Below are 22,257 nucleotides of genomic sequence, written 5' to 3'. Positions count from 1 at the left end.
TTAAAAGACGTAACGTATTTTTATTAAGATGATAATGATATACATAAAACATTGTTTGTATACGACAATGAACAAATAACCTTTGGTTCTATATTCCCTATAGTAATAAATTAATACGAGTATAACATTAGATTATACAGCGAGCGGACTCGCAAAGTAGTCACTCCGTATGGTTGGTATTTGATTTATTTATTTTTTTTGGTTTTTACTTCGGTGCGAACCTGCGATCCGACATATCCTCTTATAATATATATTCATACTTATACGCTTCGAGTTCACTTTATTGTAATGTTTACAAATTCATAATAATTAATAGTAATATACGTTAATATAATTGTTTTGAAAATATGCTTTAAACGAATAACGTATAGCCTAATAGTTATATTTCGGCACTAAGAGACCTGTGGTTTATATAATAAACATATATATATATACATGTATGTATGTATATATATATATATGTATATATGATAAAGTCGTGATGATCGTTTTCGAAAAAGTTTTTCAGTGGTAGGATAGGTATAACAGCTGACGTGAAATAAAATTCAGGGTGCACGGCTGTGTTGCAGTGCTTTTGACTAGATAGTTCGGATTACGGAGATAAATTCCAATATTTTTTAATCACGGCGCTTGCTTCTCTGTTCTCGAACCTTGTGTATTATGATTATAAATTGATGAATTTGATTGCATGGCGATAATAATAAGTAATAATAATAAGAATCATATTAGTAATCGAATGGTGTAATTCGATGATATTTTACGCCGTCGTATAGTTTGGGGTCTCAAGTGAGAGAACGCGTCGTGCTTAAAACGTACAAGTGTCAAAGCTTGTACGACGTACGATTTATGCTAAGTCACTTCACACACAATTTAGTGAATTTGGGAAAGGGAGGAGAGTATTTATACGCAACTTACCAACAAGTAAGTTCACACGTGGCCGAGTCGAATTTTGGTTCGTAAAAATTCAACGGTATTGACTCGAGTATTTTTTTTTTACCGTAAGCTTTCCTCGTGATTTTTCTCGATATTTAAAACTATAGGATTAACTGGTGAAAGTGGTACTTTGCTGCCGATTTTCTTTCTAGCGAATCAAAGTAAAATCTAAGCATAAGTATGCCTATAACCAGAAAGTCTTAGGGATGGAAATTGAACTGGTCACGTGACTCGGTAAAGTTCATACACGAAGGTGTCGCAATGTATTATCTTATAGGAGTTAGTCTCTTTGGAGAATTTTATTTACAATTTATTTTAAACATTGCCTACTTACATTAGACGTATTTAATTCCTCGGGATTGTCGTCAACGAATCGTCCAGTTTCTTTTCTTCTTCATATTCTGTGAGTAAGTACGATTTGATATGTTAAACTCTCACGCGTGTACACATAAATATATGTTTCTCGAAAAATAATACCGTTTTCATGTTACCCTCTTTTTTTTTTTTCTCATTCGCTTTTATAATAATTACATTTATTTATTATGTACAAGGTAAGACTTGAGTGAGTGATTAAGATTTTGCTTTTTCTAACATACTGCAAAAAAGCGGTTCACACTCCTTTACAAAAATGCTTGGAACACCCTCGTTATAAATCCAAATCAACCCTTCGATCCGGGATCCTTGCACACAATTCTATCAGATCCGAATTAACAATGCCAATCGCCCCAAGGGTGCTACGACGAATTTTAATGGTACCAAGCATATTTATAATACATCGTCCTGCAGCTTCGTGTGTATAACAAAATACATTGTAGGCAACATTATACATTTACTGCATCGAAACATTTGAATGGTCAAGCTGGACGTTTTCAATGACGAATCACCGACCTTTGCTAACATTTTTTTCTTCTTCTCTAATTCAACGTTAGTTACTTACGTAATTAGTCTGCTGGATAAGAGGGGCAAAGGAAGAGGGGGGGGGGGGGGCTTGTCTGAGGGAATTGCGTATGTATGTATGTGCGCGTGTGTGTGTGTGTAGTTGTGTTTGGAGAGGGGGATGGAGGGATGACGACCGGGGGTGGTTTGGGGAACACTTAAGCTATTTACAGACGGGCATGTCCCCGATATGTCTCATTGCTGGTGAGTAGAAGCTGGGACTTCCATGCTCGTTTATAGTAGGAGGGAAGGCCGAATCTGTGATTAGGGTTAGTTCATTCTTTTGCCGATAGAGAGCCGTTGGTCAACGCCATGACCACCGGGTCGGCCGGACCCCCTCGCGAGCTCGAGTTCGAGGTGCGTTCCAGAGATGAATCCTGAAATCAGAGGGAAAAAAAAACGAATACAACTTGAAAACTCGGGGCAAAGTGCAGCGGGTGCGTTCATCCCCTTTTTCGATATCCAGTTTTATATCGCTCTTGTTCCCGCTCTGTAAACTCTGCGGCACGCGTGGTAATTGGAGCACTTTTTTACTCAACCACCATACGAACGAACCACTTGACACGACACAGGCTAACTGCAACCCCTTTACTATTTTTAACTTCACAAGACTACAGTTGTGTCGATTTTACGCCCTTTTCCTTCCTTCGTTACCTACTTTCCTTCTTTTTTCCTTTCCCCCTCATCCCTCTCTCCGTCTTTCTTTCAACGTTTCTCTCCACCCATGATCGTATAGGTATACAGCTGCCGTATACCCACCTATTTCTTTCAATTTTACCTGCAAACTCGATGGGCTTCGCTCCGAATCAAATCAAAGCGTATTTTCTACGAGAGGAAAATTGACTACTTTGAAATCTCGTCGATCCCTTCCCTCTTGTTGTCGCGTGATCGAACAATGATTGAATCGTACAAGTGTAAATGTATCTCGTATATAACGATAAAATTATCCAACGATTGAATTTGTAAGAAACAGCTTTTACATAGTTTAGGTATAGGTATAATCGATTGTCAAATGGTTCGAAATGTATTCCAAATACCTCGGCGATTAAATTGCATTAACTATTTCTGAATCCTGTACCGTTTTGACTAGGTATACATTAAACAAGCTGCTTGCGGGACGTAACGCGACCACCGCGTTGTTTAACCGAACTAGCTGTAATTTGTGGTTACCACCTCGAGGGCTGATAGAATTTCACTATATTCCCACACATACGCACATTCGTGTAACAAACCATTATAAATACCGTGAATCAGCCGAGTCGACCGTATAAAGTGAAATTTGAGGAATTAATTCCGCGAAGCTGACTGCGTCCCTGACGAACGGAAACGTAGGTATAATCGAGGGAGGATTCGGGGTGGTTCGGGGTGAAATTGTGGGAAGGGGAAAGGGAAGGTGTGACGCGGTATGCCGCGTGCCTGTCATATCGAACATTTCCCGACTCTGGAAGCTTTACCGGGGGATAAATTCGTAGTGCATTGTGAAAGCCGCGACGTGCGAGCGAATTGTCTTTCACCAACTCTTGCATCACGTTTCCACGAGGCGTCTAGTTATATACCTATGTATGAAATACCCTGCATATACCAGCGGAGCACGTATATAGTCAAAACGGTGGGACAGAATTCACGTTTTAGTTATAAATGTTGTTCAGTCGGTCTTGAATACTGCGATTGTGAAGGTATACCGTATTGAAATTTTTATTCCGTTGTGGAGAAATTTTAGTCTGGTGAATTTTTCCTTCAACCTCTGAAGTCGGTCCATTCCGTTGCATCTAAGGTAATACGAACGTCATGTTCTTGGAGTAAATCTCACGACTAGATCTGCTCTTTTCTCCTTACGCGACAGTTCTGTACAATGTTGTTTTTTTTTTTTTTTAACTGAATTGAAAAATTCACAAGCGTTCTAACTCTCGAAAAGTTTTGTTCAGCACTCGTTGTGAATAGCTCTGGCGGTTGAAAGTCTTATATTGAAATCATTCGCAAGATTACACACAGCATACACCGTAGGTATATGTGTATACTATGTACGGCAGTGTGAAAAAGCTTTCGGTAAATTGCTACGATAAGACTTTGATGAACGTCGTCAGTCAACGTGAGCTCTGTATTTTATAACACCCAAATTATCGTTACTTATTCTCCTCTTTTTCTACATTTTCATCCTGTTTGTTGGACTTTTTTCATTACTATCCTTGCAAAAAATACGCCTCACTCGGCTCCGGCATATTCCGAGACTCAACGCCGATCATATAACGGATCAATGCTATGTACCCTGGTATTAATGTGCAGCTGGCCAAATAGGCTTACGACAGAAACAGGAAATTGAGGTATTCACGACCAGCAATATAAGCACTATCGGTATAAATTCGGGCCCTTTGTCCAGGACGAATCGTGGTCGGGACGCGTCCATCCAGGTCTTCGGGCCTTGCTGAGCTTCTCTTTCGGAGGAAGCCGCCGTGCTCCGAGGGCTCGAAAATGGGCTGACCATCGCCAAAGGCCATTGTACGCGTTTATGGTCGACGCGTATTACGGATAGCACGTCTCGGATAATGGCTTTGGTAATTGTTGCCAGCGCACCGAGCCCCCGAATGCATCGACTCGTTGCATCCTCGATATTACGAGCTTGATCGCCGTTTCTACATCGACGGGGTGAAGAGTTCGAGGATTCTTAAAAATTCGTGACATTGACATACCTTGGACGTTTTTACTGGTTACTCTATCGGACTTTCAAGGGAGTCGGATGTCAGTTCCCTGAATGGATATTTTTCGTTTTTTCTCGCCTTACTGTTCTTTTCATAAATTATTACGTGCAACGCTTTACCGCAACGGATGCAGTAAGTTTTAATCAAGCTACTTCAAGACGGTATTTGATCATGTTACATCCAAGCCGTAAGGATTATATATACCTCTGAGTTAATTAAATTTCGCAGTTAATTAAACAGTCACGCTACCTGACTATATATATAAAGTGTGTCACACACTCGTTAGTCGCAGGCGCTAGAATATCTCTGAAAAATAGACAAACTATCGTTAACTCACTTTTTTCCTATCCAGAGGTGGTTCTAATTTGGCTAATTACCTCGAGTCTCGTCCTTGGTATTCGAGTATTGTTGGGTGTATTGAAAACTTACAATGCTGAGGGCGTGCATGATGCAGGCCTGTGCCGTGTTCTCGACGTCCATAAGCTCGTCACAGTCCTCGTGGTCGGAGCCGAGTACACCGGAGCGCATTTTGATCGGTGACGTTATTCCCTCGTTGTCGGTTGACTTGCCGCTGTCGGGTGAAGGCAGCAGTTCGTGTCCGTCGAGATCCTCTTCCTCCGGGCGTTCGTCACTTTCCAACCTTTTGTTTTCCTGTCAAAAGTATGAAAAAGTAGAAAATTTTTATACGCTGCACGATTTTCGCGCAATTGTTGGTAGGGGAAAATTCGTGACGTCATATATCTGCACGAGGATGAGGACGATCTCGTAGCATGATTACAGAGGCGCCCTAATCAAACCCAGAGAGTAACCACGGAACGACGGACCCTCTCAAAGGATGATTGTGAGAAAAAAGAAGAAAAGTGTAACGGAAGGGACCAGCGACTGTACGTCGAGCGAAGTGGGCTCAAAGTGGACGTTAGGCCAGCTATTAGTCCAGTTGTTACGAGAAGGTTGTTTGAGGCGTTCCACTGTCTAGTGTCGCCGGTTGTGTCTTGCCGGGAGGAAAGAGGGTGGCAACCTACGTGCGGGGTAGTTTCGGGTGGTGAAAGTAGCTAGACTAGGACTGCTTCGCCACTTCGCACGACCCCGTTTTCCACCTAGGAACCAAGGCGCCAGTCGCGGCGCTCTTCAGCGACGTTGCAGCCTTCGGAAACGTGGCGAAGTGGGAGAAGTGGGCGAAGCCAATTAAACAAAGTTTAAAGAGGACTTGGTGTCCTCGACAGGCTGAAGACCGAGCCGTGATTTTGAAGAGCATTAAGCACGAAAAAGGAAAATTAGAAGAAAATGTGGAAGTGGAATGAAAAAATAAAGAACAAACGTCGGTGGTCGCGGACCGTTTCCCTCAAGCAATCAACGCCGATATTACAGCAAGACTGAAGACGTCAAACATTGTCGGCGGAAAATTCAACGTAGCGTCAATTTGCTGTTTCGAAAGCTTGACTAATTGAATAATTAAATCAAATTACGGCTCGCCCCGTGAAATATCGAGCGATCCTTTCATTCCCTTTAAGACGCGTGTGGTTGTAGTAAAAAGGAGCGCTCTGAAACGCTGGTCTCCGTATTTGCAGCCGACTTTGGATTCGCGGCTAGTGTGATCTACGCGCGTTTCTGGTCGATAGTAGAAACTGTAGAAAATATAAGCATAGTTTATCAGACACAAGCTAGACATTTGTCATTCGTTTATATTTCATCCACGTTTCGCGACTCAGAAAGCGCGTTAGGAAATGATAAAATATGAACTGCACGATGTCACCGCACACATCCGGGATACCGTCTTAAGAATAGATAGACTTTGTACAAGTCCAAGTGTCCACGTGGTTGATCCGTTCATGAATTTGTCCTCGACCTAGGAATTGGGTCAGAAATTAAACTTTCTACGAGATAAACAGGCACCTACTCCTGGCGCTCTTTAGCAGCTGCTACTAGGGCTGTTTCTGAACATCCCGTAATTACGGGATCGAACTATATCTATGCCCTGTCTAGTTCATCTGGCGTGTGGTTCTTTCAAAGGAATAATCAAAGAAAGGAATTCCCGGCTCTTGAACGCCGCCGGAATACACCAACTATACCCGGCATCAGAAGCACCGGCAGCCCCTTCCCGATGTCCGCGAAACAGAGGGTGCGCGGTCTCGGGCTCGTAGGGATGTGGGAGAGATATTCATCCCCTCGTTTCTTTCTCCTTCATCTCCCTCTCTGCCTCTCTCTCTCTCTCTCTCTCTCGGCCTCCTCCCGTCAGCGCCAGTCGAGTGTCTGAGTATCTTTCCTTTTGATCTCCTTTTGTGGATGGCGCACGTAATAGTCCCGGGAGCGGGACAATGGTAATTATTCGAAACAAAGCGCCTTCTCGGAAAATAATTATCCACGTGAGCCTTGGACTTCTTCCTCTTCGCCTTCCACGTCCCCCTCCTCAGCCCTCTGTACGTTCACCTGATGTCTTTTTATAGTTTTTCTATTTCGCTCTTCACCTGTTTTTTAGAAATGCCCATTACAGGAAAATCATTACAAGGTTCTCGGTTTTCTTTTGCGCGAATAATTAAGCCTGTAGCGCAGGGTTTCGTATTTTCAATTTCCTGTTCTTTCTCATCTTGACTGGGAAATATTTTAAACCCAATTCGAAATGAAACACAGTCTCTCCAATTTTCTACCACAGTAATCACTTACGATGTTAACTCACACTTAATTACGTTACACGTGACGGTCGTTTTAACACGCCTCAGTTGCCAGTTTCCACAATGGATGTTTTTATAATTCAGTATCACATCTCGGATCTTGTAAGTTAGTTACGATACGAATAAAGATCACGCGTCGCGACACGTCATTAAAATTTATAACAATTAATGTCACTTGTATGTTGTGGGAGATTTTGAACGGGTTCGTATGTCTGGCGATTCACGCGACGTAATTTGACTCGATCTACGTCTGTAAGATCTAACCGAGATATAGTGGAGTAAATTAAATGCAGAGAAAATTCATTACCGTTCTGGCGAGAAGGAGGATAAGAAAGCGGAGGATTCTCTCTCCGGGAATGAGGCTACAGGGGAGATGCGATCCAATTGAATTTCACGGGGAAGCGATGCAAGGAACGAACGAGGTATGGACGAACAGCGTCAAGTTAATTCTTTTTTTTTTTCATTCCATTTTATTAATGTCGGCATCTTTTTTTTTCTGCTCACTTTTTCCCTAACTTAAATTCCCATCTCTCTTCTCCTCATCCGCTCTGTTCCTGATACCACGAATTACAAAAGCCAATACTCTAGACATGTATAGAAAATTCCAAGGGAGATTATCCTGCCTCCAGGTCTTGGAGTGGCAGCTGAGTATGTGCATATAATGAAATATATATATATATATATATATTATATAAAGGTATATTCGTCTTGAGAAATTTCTTTGCCCACGAATTAAAGTTAATTAAAATATATTTACCGAAGTTCCCCTCTTTATTTCCATCTTTATTCCGTCCATGCTTTTTATAACTTGCCGTTGTATAATTATATTTCGTAGTCTGCAACAAAAACTCCGTCGTGCCAGACGTCGGCCAGCTCTTTACAACGCGTCGTGAAATCGGGCGTAGACACGTATCTGTAAACCTATAGAGACGTTCACTCACCCCGATTGTTTAGTCAGTTGCCTTGTTTGCACGAAACGTCAGATCGGTGATCTCCGTTCGACCTTGTGGCATCTTTGATCTCGTAATGGGAAATCCCAATTACCGTTCATTAGAGAACACTGATCATTGATTAACGCGCCTTCCCGAGACTGAGAACTTAGGCCACGTGTGCAGAGATACCTGGCACTCGCAGTGCCAAGTGTTGGCGGTCACGTTGCTTATTTCCTTCCTTCCGGATCAATTTCGAGCATCGTCGGACCGACGCGAAGATCGGATGAAAAGGCTCCGAACGAGTAATCCGTTTATTCTGTTAATGAATTATCGTCCGCCTCTGGCATGGTTAATTCGACTAATGGTACGATCGGCGCTGGTTGTTGTCGTGGGTTGTTGAACAGGCAAACATTAGGGGGCCCGAGTGGCAGATACAACGGCGTAGCGATCAATGTCTGGGAGGGAGAGGAAGATCGAACGGTGCTTTTTACGAACACGGATATCTCCGCACGTTTGCACATGTCGAGGCGTCCCAGCATCTCCATGGTGTCTGAAAAGCCCGTTCCATACGTGGCTCGATCAGTCGATCACTCGCTTGCGTAAGGAGTTTCAGCATTTTTTGTGCAACAAGCATCGGGGATGACTCTCATTAATCGATGGCCACTGGTCGTCGCAGTGACAGAACTACGGTGAAGGAAAAAGGAGAAGTTTTAGTAGTTTATAGTTGCGGGGTAAGTGGACGCAGCATCCAAGTGACACGAACGCGACAGGGTCGCAAGCTGCGGAGAGAATAATGGCGTGGATACTTTTATTTTCTCTCATTTCTTCACCTTAGGTCGTTTACTTTTTATTCTCTTCGTTCTACTTCTTCTTCTTCTTCTTCTTCTTCTTCTCCTTATTCTTCTTATTCTTTTGTTTCTTCTTATTCTATTCTGACGAATAGTTTTATACGGTTTTATTTCCTGCGCTTTGAACGAGTGGAACTTTTTAAAGACAGTCACGTGGTAACGACGAACCATTTTCTGCCGTTGTCGCGGAATTGTTCATCGCAACTTGAGTCACTCACAGGACAAGTATTTCCTCATACATGTAATTTGTTCGGGGCTTTTATTTGGTCAATATCGCTCTGGCGTGAATATTGGCCGTTTTCTCTATTTGAGAATGCACGTCAAGATGAACTTCTATTTTGGCTTATATCGGACATGAGCATTTTGACACGCGAGCCCATCGCGAATAAAAGTGAAGAATCACCGACTGCCTTTTAATACCGGAATGCTGTTTATATCTACCTCAATCTCATGACTGTTGACTGTTGGTTGCAACAATCGCGGTCACGAAGCTAGAGATACCGTGCTGATGAGTTTCGAGTTTAATTACGTCGCTTTCCACTTCGCAGCTCGATAATTGGCAAACAAGCCACGTGATCATACATAACGCGGTGGTGCTAATAACTTCCAAGATATATCAGATGAATTAAGGGCTGAGCAATTTGCCAAATTGGCGTCACTCTGAGTAAGCCGGTTCACCGGATCCGACAATGATCAATAGCCAGATTCTTGGTTGCGGCCGCAAATTTATTGATCTCGACAACCACCTTACGTCTTACGGAAAACTTGACCTCCAACAAATTAATCCTTCGGTATATAAAATCTCTGCCTACGTCCAGTATGGAACATCACTAACGCTAGAGTTGATTTCGATTTCACCAAATTCATCAAGTCCAGAGTTTTGGTTTGGAACTTTCATATATCGTAAATCACATCAGAGATCTGCTGATCGCGTTGATCAGTGGGATTGTTTTTCCCCGTAAATTTCGGTCAATATATTTTTCTTCTCAGGTAGAACAGGGTAAACTTTTCAACAAACTCAGAGGCTCGAAATTTGGAAATCGAAAGTGTGATTTCTCGTAGTTGTACTTACGTACGCGTGAACGAACGTAAAGTGGCAAATTCCTCGTAACAAAAGAAGATCGATAGTTATATACGTGTATTTATTTGTTGCCGAAGCGCGAGATGACGAAGAATCAGAGTGACATGCCGCCGAGTGGTTCGTGGCTTATTTTCACCGCCTTGTATTTATCTTTTCCTGTGCTCGGCATTGTTCCCGGCTAACAATGACCACCTTAATTCGCCACGCGCAGCAAACGTTCTATTACCCAGGAAAGCTCCGTCGTTTCTTACATTTGGGGGAAAAAAAAAACCAGAGTAAGAGGAGAAGAGAAATGAACAGTCTCGGATTATCGTGTGGATTTAAAAGGTGGATCGAAAACTGGAATTAACTTTCCACAGTTTTTCTATTCGTGAACTTGGCACGGCAAAAACGTCTTTTTATTTTTGCACGGAATGCCTTAGTCGTTCGAGAATCTCCACCCTGGTATTGTTGTCTCCGTGAAATCAATCGTGTCCGGCAAGAAGTGGTGCCCGACTGCGACATCGAAACTGTTTTTGCTGCCAGCCCTGCATGGCGGAAGCCAATTTTAATTGCGAAAAAGCAATTAAAAGTCGCGAGTGTCACTCGCGTGCGAATACCACCCTAACAGGAAGACTTTGGTTTGAAAATCCAAGTTCCTAATTCTTTCCCCGACTCTATGCACCGATATGTAACGCTCGTCGAGCGGCCGGGGTGTCCAATGAGAAATACGGCAAGAGTAGGGCGAGACGGCGGGGGATGATTCGAGGGAGGCGAACCGTGCTCAAAGTCGAGGTAGTTATCGCAGGTTGGTACTGCAGAAGTGGATCTTCCGTCCGTGCTTAACCCTGGAGACTGGAGAGTGAATAGCTCTCGGTTGTATGCCTCTGAAAATGGAAGGAAGCAGGGGGCGGAGGCTGAAAGGAGTAGAATAAGGGGCCAGACTGTGGGCCCGAGTGGATGGAGCGAGGGTAAGGAACCGCTAATTAATAAGCGGTAACTGCGAGTTGTGAATTACATTCCGTAGCTACGCTGTTGTACGGGAGCTACCGCTACGCGCACCGGGAAACTACCTCTTCGAGAACTTTGGACCATCGCTATTTCAAGTGCTCGAGTCTTCGGGCGGATCTCCGGATATCCTGGCCGCGTTCGAAGCTGCTTATCCTGATCTCTGCCACTTCTCGGTCTACCGTTTCCGCAATTATTGAATCTTTTTATAGTTACATATTATAGCGAGGAACGTCGAGAAAACAGAAATCGACGAGTATAGTTTGTTTCAATCCGGAGTATAAAGTTGAAACTGTTAAAAGTACGAAACTGAATTCCGTATTACAATCTTCCCCGAGAGCCAACAATCCGGTTTTCCTCCCGGCGCCTTAATGTTCTTCGCAAACTGCCTTCGTCGGAGCGATTTCGTCTCGCTTCGCTGGATAATCCATTTACACGACTCTTAAAAATAATTTAAGTTTGCTCAGCATGAACACGCATTTCTAAAAGCTATTTAAACGGTTCGAGGTACGTATAAGGGGTAGCTATGAGGTAGGTAGGAACTCGCTAAACTTATCCACCCCTCTCCTTATGGGGATACTTTTACCTTTTTACTACCACGTTGTCGTCTCGGTGTGGCGAACAATGCCGTTTATAATTAGATCGCGGAGGGGCGGAGGCGGCTAGTTGTTTCGACGCTTCGTCGCCTTTTACCCCCTCTGCACCGCGTGTACGACCGTTACGACTTAAAGTCTAGGTATACACATTTATATATCTCACGCTGCTGCAAGGATTCTCACCTGCGTCGATCCTCGAAACGACTTTCTTCTCAAAATTACCCGGTGGAACAAAATCCCCTCTTCGGTCGCACACCGCCTTTAAAAGCCACCTCTTGCGGACTCTCGCCAAAGCAAGGGGATAAGGGTGGAGGAAACGTGGCGAAGAGACGTCAATCAAAGAAGGACTCTCTGCTCACCTGAATATCCTGGGGCGAGGGTGAGGTTTCCTTAGCGAGTTGGCTCGGGCTGTGAGGTGAGGGACTCTGTCCAGATCGTGGGCTCTGCGGCCTGGTTCCCAATTCGTAAATGTTGATCATGTGGGCCGCTTGCGCGTGGACCATGAGTTCCCACGCCGATGGGAAGGCATCCTTGCACAGTACGCAAAGCAGCGACGCTGTCGAGTCACTTTCTGCGTTGAGAAACGAACAGGGGAAGATTTAGATGGAATGGACAAGAAATTTCGACAGGCGTTGTCGACGTAGCGAATTCGACGAGATCTCGTCGATGTCTACTCACTTGGCGTGGCTCCGTTGAAGGTGTGACATTTGCATGTGAACCGTAGTTTACAGTAGTTGCGCTTGTGTTCGAGAAGCTCGCCGAGGTCTGTGAACATTTCTCTGCAGTTGCCGCATATCAGAATGTCGGGATTGCCTGTAAGGAGGAGAGAAAAAGTTTTAACACTCTACGGTCGTAGATCGGTATGATACACGATTTAAAAATAGAACAAGAAGTCCGAAGCTGTTATTCGACCCTCGTTCGGTTAGGTGCCTACACTGCAGTTTGTCAAAATCGAATACGAGTGTTTTATGAACTTCGGATTATATGTATATACCTAAATGAAAGATCGGAAATGGTTTTCGCATGTCTGTGTGCAGCATGGTCGAAACTAGAGCTAAGTTATATTTATGGGGGGTTTATAAGGTGCACGGGGTCGGTAGGTACTGTAATACTTTCCACCCCATAAATATCAATGGAATCCAGATTCGTCGTTCGGAAATATAGGTAGCTTCTTCGCCAAATTGACAGCAATATTCGCATTCTTTGAACAAAGTGGATAAAAGTATAAAACAGCTTACGGGCCCCTTTCGCCCTAGCGTCCGCTAGTCTCCCCGTCTTATTGGCCGGCCAATTTCACCCGCGGCTTCCGCATTTCTTTCTCGCGAGAGTTGGTTCTTTTATTTTTCTTATTCTTCTTCTTTTTCACCACACGTTTCGATCCCTGTCAGATTCGGCGAAACCTGATTGAAGTAGGCAAAAGGTCGCCGGTACAATTACTCGACTTTAATAAGCCGGAGAATTCGTATCCGCTAAGCCTATTAAATTTTTCCTCACACATGAAACGGAGAATAAAAAAAAAAATTGATCGAAGTTCGTTATACGCAGTGAAATATTTTACGTAGAAAATTTTTCACCATCATAGCAAAGCTGATTGAATACGATTGAATTAACGAGGCAGCTAATAATTAACTGCTGAGTTGGAATTCGTCGCCTGCAGCCAGCCAGGAAGTCGCACCTGAAACTGAAACGCTGCCACCCGGCGCAATCGGATATAGGTGTACGTATACATGCACACACACGCATAGGTTATACCCTCGGTAAAGTTTTTGCCGATCAATCCGGACGCGGCGCGGGAGGGAAATGGTAATAAGAACTTGTAAAATTCTTAATTTCGCGCCCTCTGCCTCCGGACTTTGGTAATTAAGCGAAGGTCGCTCCCTTAACCAGGCGAGGGTGTTGACAAGAAACTAATTGCATCCGCTTGGGCCCAGCTTTTGCCCCCTCTTCGTACCCCCTCCCTTTCTACCGCCCCTATTCCTCGACTTGGCGAAGTTCAATCTGAAATTTACGAGACCGGCCATAAAACACTCGGATAAATCAAGTCGGAACTGACTTCGGTCCCATTCTTAGCCGAGTTCAAAGCGAGCCGTGTTCTCCTCGGTGCCAACCGAATTCAGTCAGAGTCGACTCGAGTCAAAAGTCAATTACCTGCCTCAGGACTCTGTCACACAGCAGCCACAGAAGCCAAGACAAAGATTGATCGAACCGATTACATAGTCAGTTTGTATAATGAATGAATAGCGACGAATCGCGGTAATAATCATGGACGGTAAAATTGTTCGTTTGTAAAGTGACTGCTTCGTTAACGATTAATAAACGTACTTCATCGCTAAACCCGAATCCGGTTTCGAAGGAATTCGATACGAGTGAAAGCAGCTATACGCTTTTTCGCTTTATTTTCCGTTCCCTTGTCCGTGATGTCACATTCGTACGTTTTGTTTCTTGGTACTTATAGGTTCAGGAGTAAAATTAGTACCAGGAAACAAAATCCGGAGAGTTTAAACTTCTGATAAATTTCGCACGGTTTTCCCCGCTACATTTTGTGTTCTATAAAATTTTCGGGATCGTATATGTGTATTATACATACTTGACCCTTTTTTTAGTTTTAAAGTGGATAGAGGATACTGCAGGGACCCCGGAGGAGTGCTGCGTTGTTTGAATGAAATTGGTAAGATTACGCCTGTCGTCGTCTGTTTTCACTACTTTTACCCCGAGAGTCACATTTCCCTTGTTACGAGGAGGCTCCGCCGTTTCTCTCGTCCCCTCTTCGTCTCTCTCGCGTCTTCCGTACGCGGGTTATTAATAACTTTCGAGTTTAAACTCAATAAGTCAGTTAATTTATATTCATAAATGCGCAATTCAGAAGCCGATGGCAGCTCCGTTATAAACGACGTCGCTGAGTCGTTTCCCTTCGCCGTCGCGTCGCGTCTCTCCCGAGTGTCGACTCGGCTCGTTGTGATCGAGCAATTAATTTACAAAGACGATCAAAATTCCCGCCACCGCTCTCGCCCTTCCTCGTATTCAATACCCTAATTGACCCTGCAACAGTCCTGAAAGAAACGCTTACAATTTTTCATCTACTCACTGTACACTTTGAGCTGATTCAAGCTCGGCACCGTCGCGTTGTTGGCTGTCGCCTGCTGCTTCTGCTGTTTCGGCTGCTGGGGTCGTGCCGGTGGCATGAGACGCGGCCGTTTCAAGGGGGGCGCCAAGCGCGGAGGAAAGGCCGTCGAAGCGTAGTAACTGAAACAGATCGGAGACCATGGAAAGTAAGTAGACGGTCATCGAGACTCGGGGAGGCGTTGCGCTTTATTTTTAGCGGCAAACAAGTTTCGGAGTGGAAGGGAGGATAATTTATTAGACGAATGAGAAACTCGCTCGGCGATTAGGGTTATGCCTCGGTGGCTGGACCGCGACTGTTTTCGAAAAATGATCGAGCTTTAAATCTTTCTCGGTGTGTTGGAACGGAACTGCCGCCGTGCCGGCTACCGTTGTATCCAATCAATCGATTATTTCCAGTCTATAAATCCCAGGCTACTGCGGGGCAGCACGCTGCTGGAAAGCTCAAGTTAACGATCCAGAAATCGGCCGCGGTACTTTCCTCCTAACAAGTTCGCCGCTTTCCGTTTCTTTTCCTTCCCTTTTCGCTCTATACCTACCTCACGGGAATTGTGCGGACGTTAACTGCAGGAACCTCAGAGCGAGAGCTGCTCTGTAAAATACGAAATGCAGCAAACCCGACGGTAACTCCGTATAAAACAAACATTTTCCGTTGGTACCTATACGCTGTACGTATACCAGTGTCTAGTCGCTAAACACGCCGGTAATGCAGCTGTGTGAATCTGGGATGACGGTGAATCTTTGGGCCGCACACGTCTGTTCAACGACCCACCCATAATTATTATCGTGCACTGGATAGCCTCGCATTTAGACGCCAGGAATAGACACCCAGGTTTCACATCTGGGTCAAACTGATTAAGAAACATGCAATTCGACCGGATTCCAACAACTCGAAATCCCAAAGATTCCTCTACGCTTAGATTCGCTCTAAATGACAGCTCGCGGCATCTAACTCATCTCACGCATATGTATCAGGTGGGTCGGAGTATATAGGATGTTTGTCTCCTCTCTTATTCGAATTATCTTTCGGTCTTAGATCGTCGAAGTAGTATTGAAATCGTTGGCTCGTTATCGTACCTCCAGCGACCCCTGCTGGCCTCCAGACGAGTAAATAAATTAAACGAGTTACGGCATTATCTCGACGGGTATTGTTGAAAACAAATAATTGCCAATACAATAGCTGACGAAAGTTTGGAGGCGAACGAGAACAGTGGATTTCGAAGCGGATCAATCGGACCACGAGGGAACCGGAGGATGGGGCTGAAATTCAGTTGCCCTAATGACCAATGAATGAGAGCATGATTGAGCGAGTCATACCTGTTCCGTGGTGCGATTATTTGATCGGAGTTTCCCCGCCGACCACAACTCGTGGCGTCAACCCTTATCCGACGTCTAGACGCGGCTGGCGGCATAAAAAATTGTCATTTAGCAGAGCAACAGCAGCAGCTCGGCGTGAACGAACGCGTTGCATTAAAAATCGATGTAGCATCGCATCGTTGCGAAAAAGGCGGATTGGTGGTGCATGGGGCTCGTGGGGTCGGGGGTGGGGGTGTATTGTGGACGCGTATCGTTCTGGGATTATGAAATCCTCGATCCTCCTCGCGCAGCCTCCAACCGTCGTCCCTCAACCCTCAACCCTCAACCCTGAAACTCTCGGTATTTATCTGTCCATATCCTTCCTCTGTCTGTCCCGTCGCTTTCTCTTCCCCGCGCCGCGGTTCATGCCCGAAGCCTTCCATGCACGGTCCTTCGAAACCCTTCGAAATAAAAACTCTCTCGTCACTTTAACCCTGCAGAGGACCGCCATCGGCACCACCAACGACTGACACGTTGCCCGTATTCGGGAACACGGGATCGTGACTTTCTGGCGTAGTTAAAAACTTTTACACAGCTGTTTTGTCCGCTGTCTGGTTTATTCTCATTTTTTATCCAACACTACGCTCTTTGCAAGTGGGCAATTTACCGGCTCACGTTACGCCCTCGACAACGCCGTGGCGGAGCGTAGAGAGAAAGAACGTGTCAAAGTCTTACCTCGTTAACGGGAGAACATGGAGCTTGTTGCTTCCTAAAGCGCGGAGTAGTGGTAAATTGATGGAAACGTGCGCCATGTTTTCTTCATCTTTCTTTATTTCTTTACCTCATTCTCGTTTTCCTCGATCAAGTTTCGCGTTTGATTGCTGACCCTCGGTCGTACGTTGATGAGAGGACATAAATACGCGTATAGGTGTAGGCAGGTATACACAGGCGAGAAGCATTGCTCGTCTGGCCGAGACAAATTCGAACGATTTCCTTCTTGCAGGTCAAACTGAATTATCGAAGCTCCGAACGGGCAGAATCTAATACGCGCACCCTGGGATTGACACAGCCGGGACAATTATTTGTTTCCTACAAATCACCCGGCAGCCTTCCTCCCTCCTCTCTTCTCTCTACCGACAAACTCGGGCCAGACGTTTTTCCGCCCGGCAACTATCTCGCCTCGTGAACCTGTTCCCGACGTCCTGACAAACCGGAAAATCTGCTTTTTCGCATCGATTATCGGCTTCCTTCTCCTCCTCTAGGATCACGTGCCCTCCAGCTCATAGAAAATACATGTAAGTGTCGCGGATTTTCGTCTCGTTTACACTCAGCTGCCGTAGTTCGTCTGCGAATCGCACCTCCGGCATCGCACTCAGCAGGAACGATTCTGCCGTCGACTTTTTAGGACCTGACGATTTGACCGGTGGTCGGAAATCGCAAGGAAGTTGTCGAACGGAACATGCGTGTACTTTTCCATGCTTGTCGGCGGACTCGCAAACAGAGAAAAGGTACTCTTGAAATTAGACCCTTGCTAACTCCCCTCGGGAGTGCAGCCATCGAACTGCGTTACGTCTGTCCGGGGGGAAAGCATGAAGAACCAATATCGCATCATGATTCGAGCCGTGCGGTAAGAAGCCGCATTCAGAGATCGCCGTTGCGCGAGAATACGTTGAGATTTAACGTCGAGAGGTCGATAATGGTAAGCATTATAAGAATATTGACGAGACGATGAAACTGATCGATGAGCTCTGTGTACTTGTAACGTTTTCAGCGCGCGTTATATTCTATCCCAGAAGGTGCCACTTCGTAATCTCTACGGATACAGCGATTCCTTATGTTATATCATGCACGGAGCAGAGTTATCGTTCCAACGTAGTGCGAAGTTCGGTGCAATGCAGCGCAGCTTGCAAGTGCAGTCGCACCATGCCGGTAATGCGGTGTGCAGTTCTGCCGCTGCCTTGCGCATCCGCCACCACCGCTGCTTCGGTGGCAGAACCAGGAGCGAAGATTCTGATTAACGAGTTGGTACTATAAGTTTTATGGGGTCATGAATAAATTTCTCTGTGCGAGATATTCTCTCCGCGCTTTGTATCGCGACCCCTTGACCGGTGTAGGTTACTGCGCAACCCACGGAAACTCCTTCGACCAATCCTCGTCACAACTGCTCCATTCGAATACCCGGCACGTCGGCTTCTCATTGTTACAATAAGAACATGGGCTACAATTTTTGGGATTGACGGTGATATCGCATTGTTCGCGGCTTATACGACGAATATGATTCTCCGCGTGTTCTCAGCGTCGAGGAAAGAACGTACTTGAGTTGAAAGTAACGCTGTCGACTTTATTTATCTTTCGCCCGTTACACGCACGCGGCATGGGATAATTAGTTATCTACCTTGTTTACCGCGTCGATAAATCAGCTGATGGAAACGCGATGCAATCACAATTGGAAAAGTTAAAGTGTTAGTCGGTTCTGACTGCAGGCCGCGCGTCAATCTCCGGCAGTCAATCACAACGATAACTTCGGTAATTTGCTAATAGTTCAACCCTCGCTTCGGGCTCGCGTTCATATTGCGGAGTACAGCCAACTCGTCAACACGCCTACCTATCTTACCGTGGAACTTTACCGCATTTAGTAAAACACGCGACATTTGCAATTTATATATTTTTTTTTCCAAAATTCACACTCTGAGTCTTAATTTTATTTTATTTTTGAACAGTTTACGGGCATTCCGGGGATACCGAAGGTGGAATTGAGCACAGCGAGAAGCGCGGGCGATACAAGCTAAAACGTATTCCGTAGTACTTTGTTGAGATGGATTTTCGTCCCAGGATCCAATGAGCATCGCTGACTGGATCCCTCATTCTTCCTCTCTTTATCTATACATTTCTCTCTCTCTCTCTCACTCTCTCACTCTCTTTGCTCTGTCTCGCCCTCCCTCTCTGCCGACAGATTGTCCGGATATTAAAACGTATATCAACTTGGCCTGTCCCTGCAACGCCGCCATCGCCACCACCGGCTCCCAACTCGGCTTCACTGTGTGGCGGTTCGATCGAAGGTTCCTGTTGCTTTGCCCTTGCTTTCATGGCTTTGTTAATTGCTAGTTATCGCGGCTTAATCAACTGCCAGGATATTTGCTTGCCTGGAAAAATAATTGCGATTGACTATTGACTACGCCTGTCGGACGCCCGATTTTGCCCAATGGGCAAATACAATAGGTACGTACTTTGCCTACGAAACGAGTTGGCCCGTCAATTTGTTACTTTTAATCAACGGCTTTAAAGACTACAATTGGAGACTAAGGAAACCTTGATCAATTCCTTCGCTTCTGATATTCGTTTAAGATTTTACGTTCACCTAGTTTCACTTTTGCATATTACATTGGGATCCAGATTCATGCTCAGTAGACATAGGTTCAACGATTCTTTACTCTTCTATCTATTCAATATTCCATGTCGGAGCTTCTACCGAAGTAGCCCGGATGAAAATATACCCATCGTGCCGATTAACATATTGGGAAAAACTTTCCGGGAGAATTAATGTTTAGCACTATGACTCACAATTGACGCACTTCTTGGCTTGTTTCAAGCAACACGTGGCCTCGGACTAATCGCACTTACACAATCTTGCCCCGTACTTACGTGTAACGCTTTCGACCTCGAAACATCGTGAAAAAAGCACCGCGGAAGAGAAAAGAGCTACACATATAGGTATACGTTAGAGGCAATAGGTGCCGATCGTTGGGCCACATTTTGCAGTCGCTTGTCGAGGAAGACGAACTCGTTGAGCTTTTTAGCTTTCGTATTGCCCGTCACACAAGGCGCAAGCTGATCATTTTACAAGATCTTTCTCTCGTCTCGTGTCTCGCCAGTTCACGAGACGGGGGCTTAAAATAGAAGCACATATTAATAGGCTTGGAAGCGGTGAGTCGCGTGCGCGAGTCGGCACGCCAAGACATTCCGTCAGTGAGATTGGAAATTCTGGAAATCTGTGCGGCAGTTTCCCCTCTCCAAAAATTCCGTGAAAAGGCCATGAAGCACGGTGGGTCCTTTTGTGTATGTGTACTAATTTTCTCGGCTGATTCTTTGCAATTTCAGTGCTTACAAAAATGAAGAAATTTCGTGATTGTAATCTCGTTACTTGTCTCAAGGCGATCTACGACGTTTTCTTTTCTTTATCCGAGGGGCTTGGCTTGGCAGTAATTTATAATTTCAGCCCACCCACTGGTGAATCACGAGATGAAGCAAAGAAATTGGCAATCTTGTTCTTGACTGCGTATGGTACGAGTTAAGTATGCCACCCACGAAGCGCGCGAGGCATGTCAGCAGCCATGTCACATTACCCTGAGATTGAATACCACGGACTTTCACCTTATAACCTTTAACCGTGTCAGGATACGCGTCCTCAGTTTTATTTATTGAATCGTTACGTGAAAATCGTACCGCGATTATGTAAACTTCATGATCAATAGAACTGTTTTGTATCCTGAAGAAAAACCGGCATTTGGATCATTTTGCTTGTTTTTCACTTCGTTAGAAAATACTTTAAGAAAAGCCTGATGGACACAGAGCTTTTCGTTAACGTACTTTTGTCGAATATTCGTATACAAAATGCTTTTATAGCAAAGATATAATCACAGGATGATCAGCTCTGCAGTATTTAATCGCCGGTGTGTAATCTCATCTTTCTGCAGCAGCCGATGGGAGAAAAACTCGTACATTATATGGCACGGATGGTGGTTTGGTTTGTTTGTTCGTTCGTTCGTTCTTCGTTCGATACGATTGTCCCGTGGGGGTCGAGGGTGAGAGGGAGGGAGGGGGGGGGGGGGGGGGGTGATTAATAGCCGTGTTTTTGTTACCGCGAACCTAATTTGCGCCATGTTCCGTTAGCGTCGGAGGTTGTATTCAGGGCGTCAAGGGAGGAGGTTGAGTTTATAAAACCTGCAACAGCTCGATAGGGGTGGAGGGTGGGAAACGAGCGTGTAGAGCTTGGTGGCAAGGGATCGTTGCCGGGTTGTATGCGTGCCTGTAAAATCTCGGCTCGTTTTTGGATTGACGGAAAAGCCGAGGTGGCCGCGAGCTCATCGAGAGAGCGTATCTGCGCCATGACGTACCGAAGAAATTTCACTCTTCCGAACGGGTTCTTCTTCTTGCCCCTCCTCCTCCCACGCCGATCGGGCACTTCTATCATTAATTCACATCTTGACGTAATCCTCGTGTCGAGGCGGAGTCGAGACTGAGGTGAGACGGAGATTGGATCTCCGTTCGGGATAATCGGGACATGATAGAAGCGGCACGTCGAGACGTTGATTAATTCAAAACTCGGTCGCCGCCCTACCTTTACATCGAATAAACGAATAATTATCCCGCTAAACGTCTCAAACGCTAAATGAATTCTTCCTACTGCTAAGGATAATACACCCGCCGTTAAAGCTGTTTCTCTGCTCTTTTCTTTCCTCTTCGTACCGACTTTACTTTTGTATACTTGTTGTTAGCAAAAATTATTTCAACTCCTTTGGGACGTACCTTTATCTCACAGGCACGAGCTAGGTATAATCACAGTAGTAAGGAGGACATGAATTAATCAATATCGTCGAAATACCGCGATCGGATAGAATATCTTCGGTATCTGATTTCAGAGCCAAACGACATGAATTTTCGACCACACTTTCGGCCACTCTTGCGCATTGAAGACCTATAAATGATTCTAGTTCTCCTTCGATGTGTATTATTCATTGCCTTGGGTTAGCGGAAGGAAAATGGCCGGCTGGAAGCTCGTCGTCAATCAAGCAGTGATTAATTCGGTATATTGAAATCCCGAAGGAACGTCGAGTTCTCGGCTACCTTCGCAAGTGAGTGACACCGACTCTCCACCCGCTGGCTTTTTCCCCTCAGAAACTCGGCTGAGATCTGGGAGATGGAGAAGGACGAGGAGGAGGAGGAGCAGGAGGTGGAGGTGAAGGGCGGCCGATTTTAACTGGAGCTGCTGGAGATTCGCGCCGGATGTAGCCAGATTTGGGAAAATAAGGGTGCGTAGAAAAGGGATGAGCGGGGGATGGCTAGGGATCCCCAGAGACGTCATTTCAGGTTTAGGCTGAATGGGTTTTAGCGGCTCGCCCGCAACACGCCGTTTCGATTTTTCACGGATTTTCAAGATGCTGAT

General features: G+C 45.2%; 1 protein-coding gene across 3 annotated transcripts in view; it reads right to left on the bottom strand.

Moving 5' to 3' along the window:
* The window catches only part of LOC124298880 (uncharacterized), a 162,488-nt gene continuing 140,231 nt past the window's right edge, over nt 1-22,257 (bottom strand). For all 3 annotated transcript variants that reach the window (XM_046751463.1, XM_046751462.1, XM_046751461.1), the window contains 5 exons: nt 14,764-14,921; nt 12,357-12,491; nt 12,038-12,249; nt 4,995-5,216; nt 1-2,246 (listed from right to left, as the gene is read on the bottom strand). In XM_046751463.1, the coding sequence (XP_046607419.1) occupies nt 2,145-2,246; nt 4,995-5,216; nt 12,038-12,249; nt 12,357-12,491; nt 14,764-14,921 (829 nt within the window). In that variant the 3' untranslated portion in view covers nt 1-2,144. The remainder of the gene's footprint in view (nt 2,247-4,994; nt 5,217-12,037; nt 12,250-12,356; nt 12,492-14,763; nt 14,922-22,257) is intronic.

This window comes from Neodiprion virginianus, chromosome 2, assembly GCF_021901495.1.
Source record: "Neodiprion virginianus isolate iyNeoVirg1 chromosome 2, iyNeoVirg1.1, whole genome shotgun sequence".
In the NCBI taxonomy this organism is placed as follows: Eukaryota; Metazoa; Arthropoda; class Insecta; order Hymenoptera; family Diprionidae; genus Neodiprion; species Neodiprion virginianus.
This window is presented reverse-complemented; position numbering and strand designations above follow the sequence as displayed.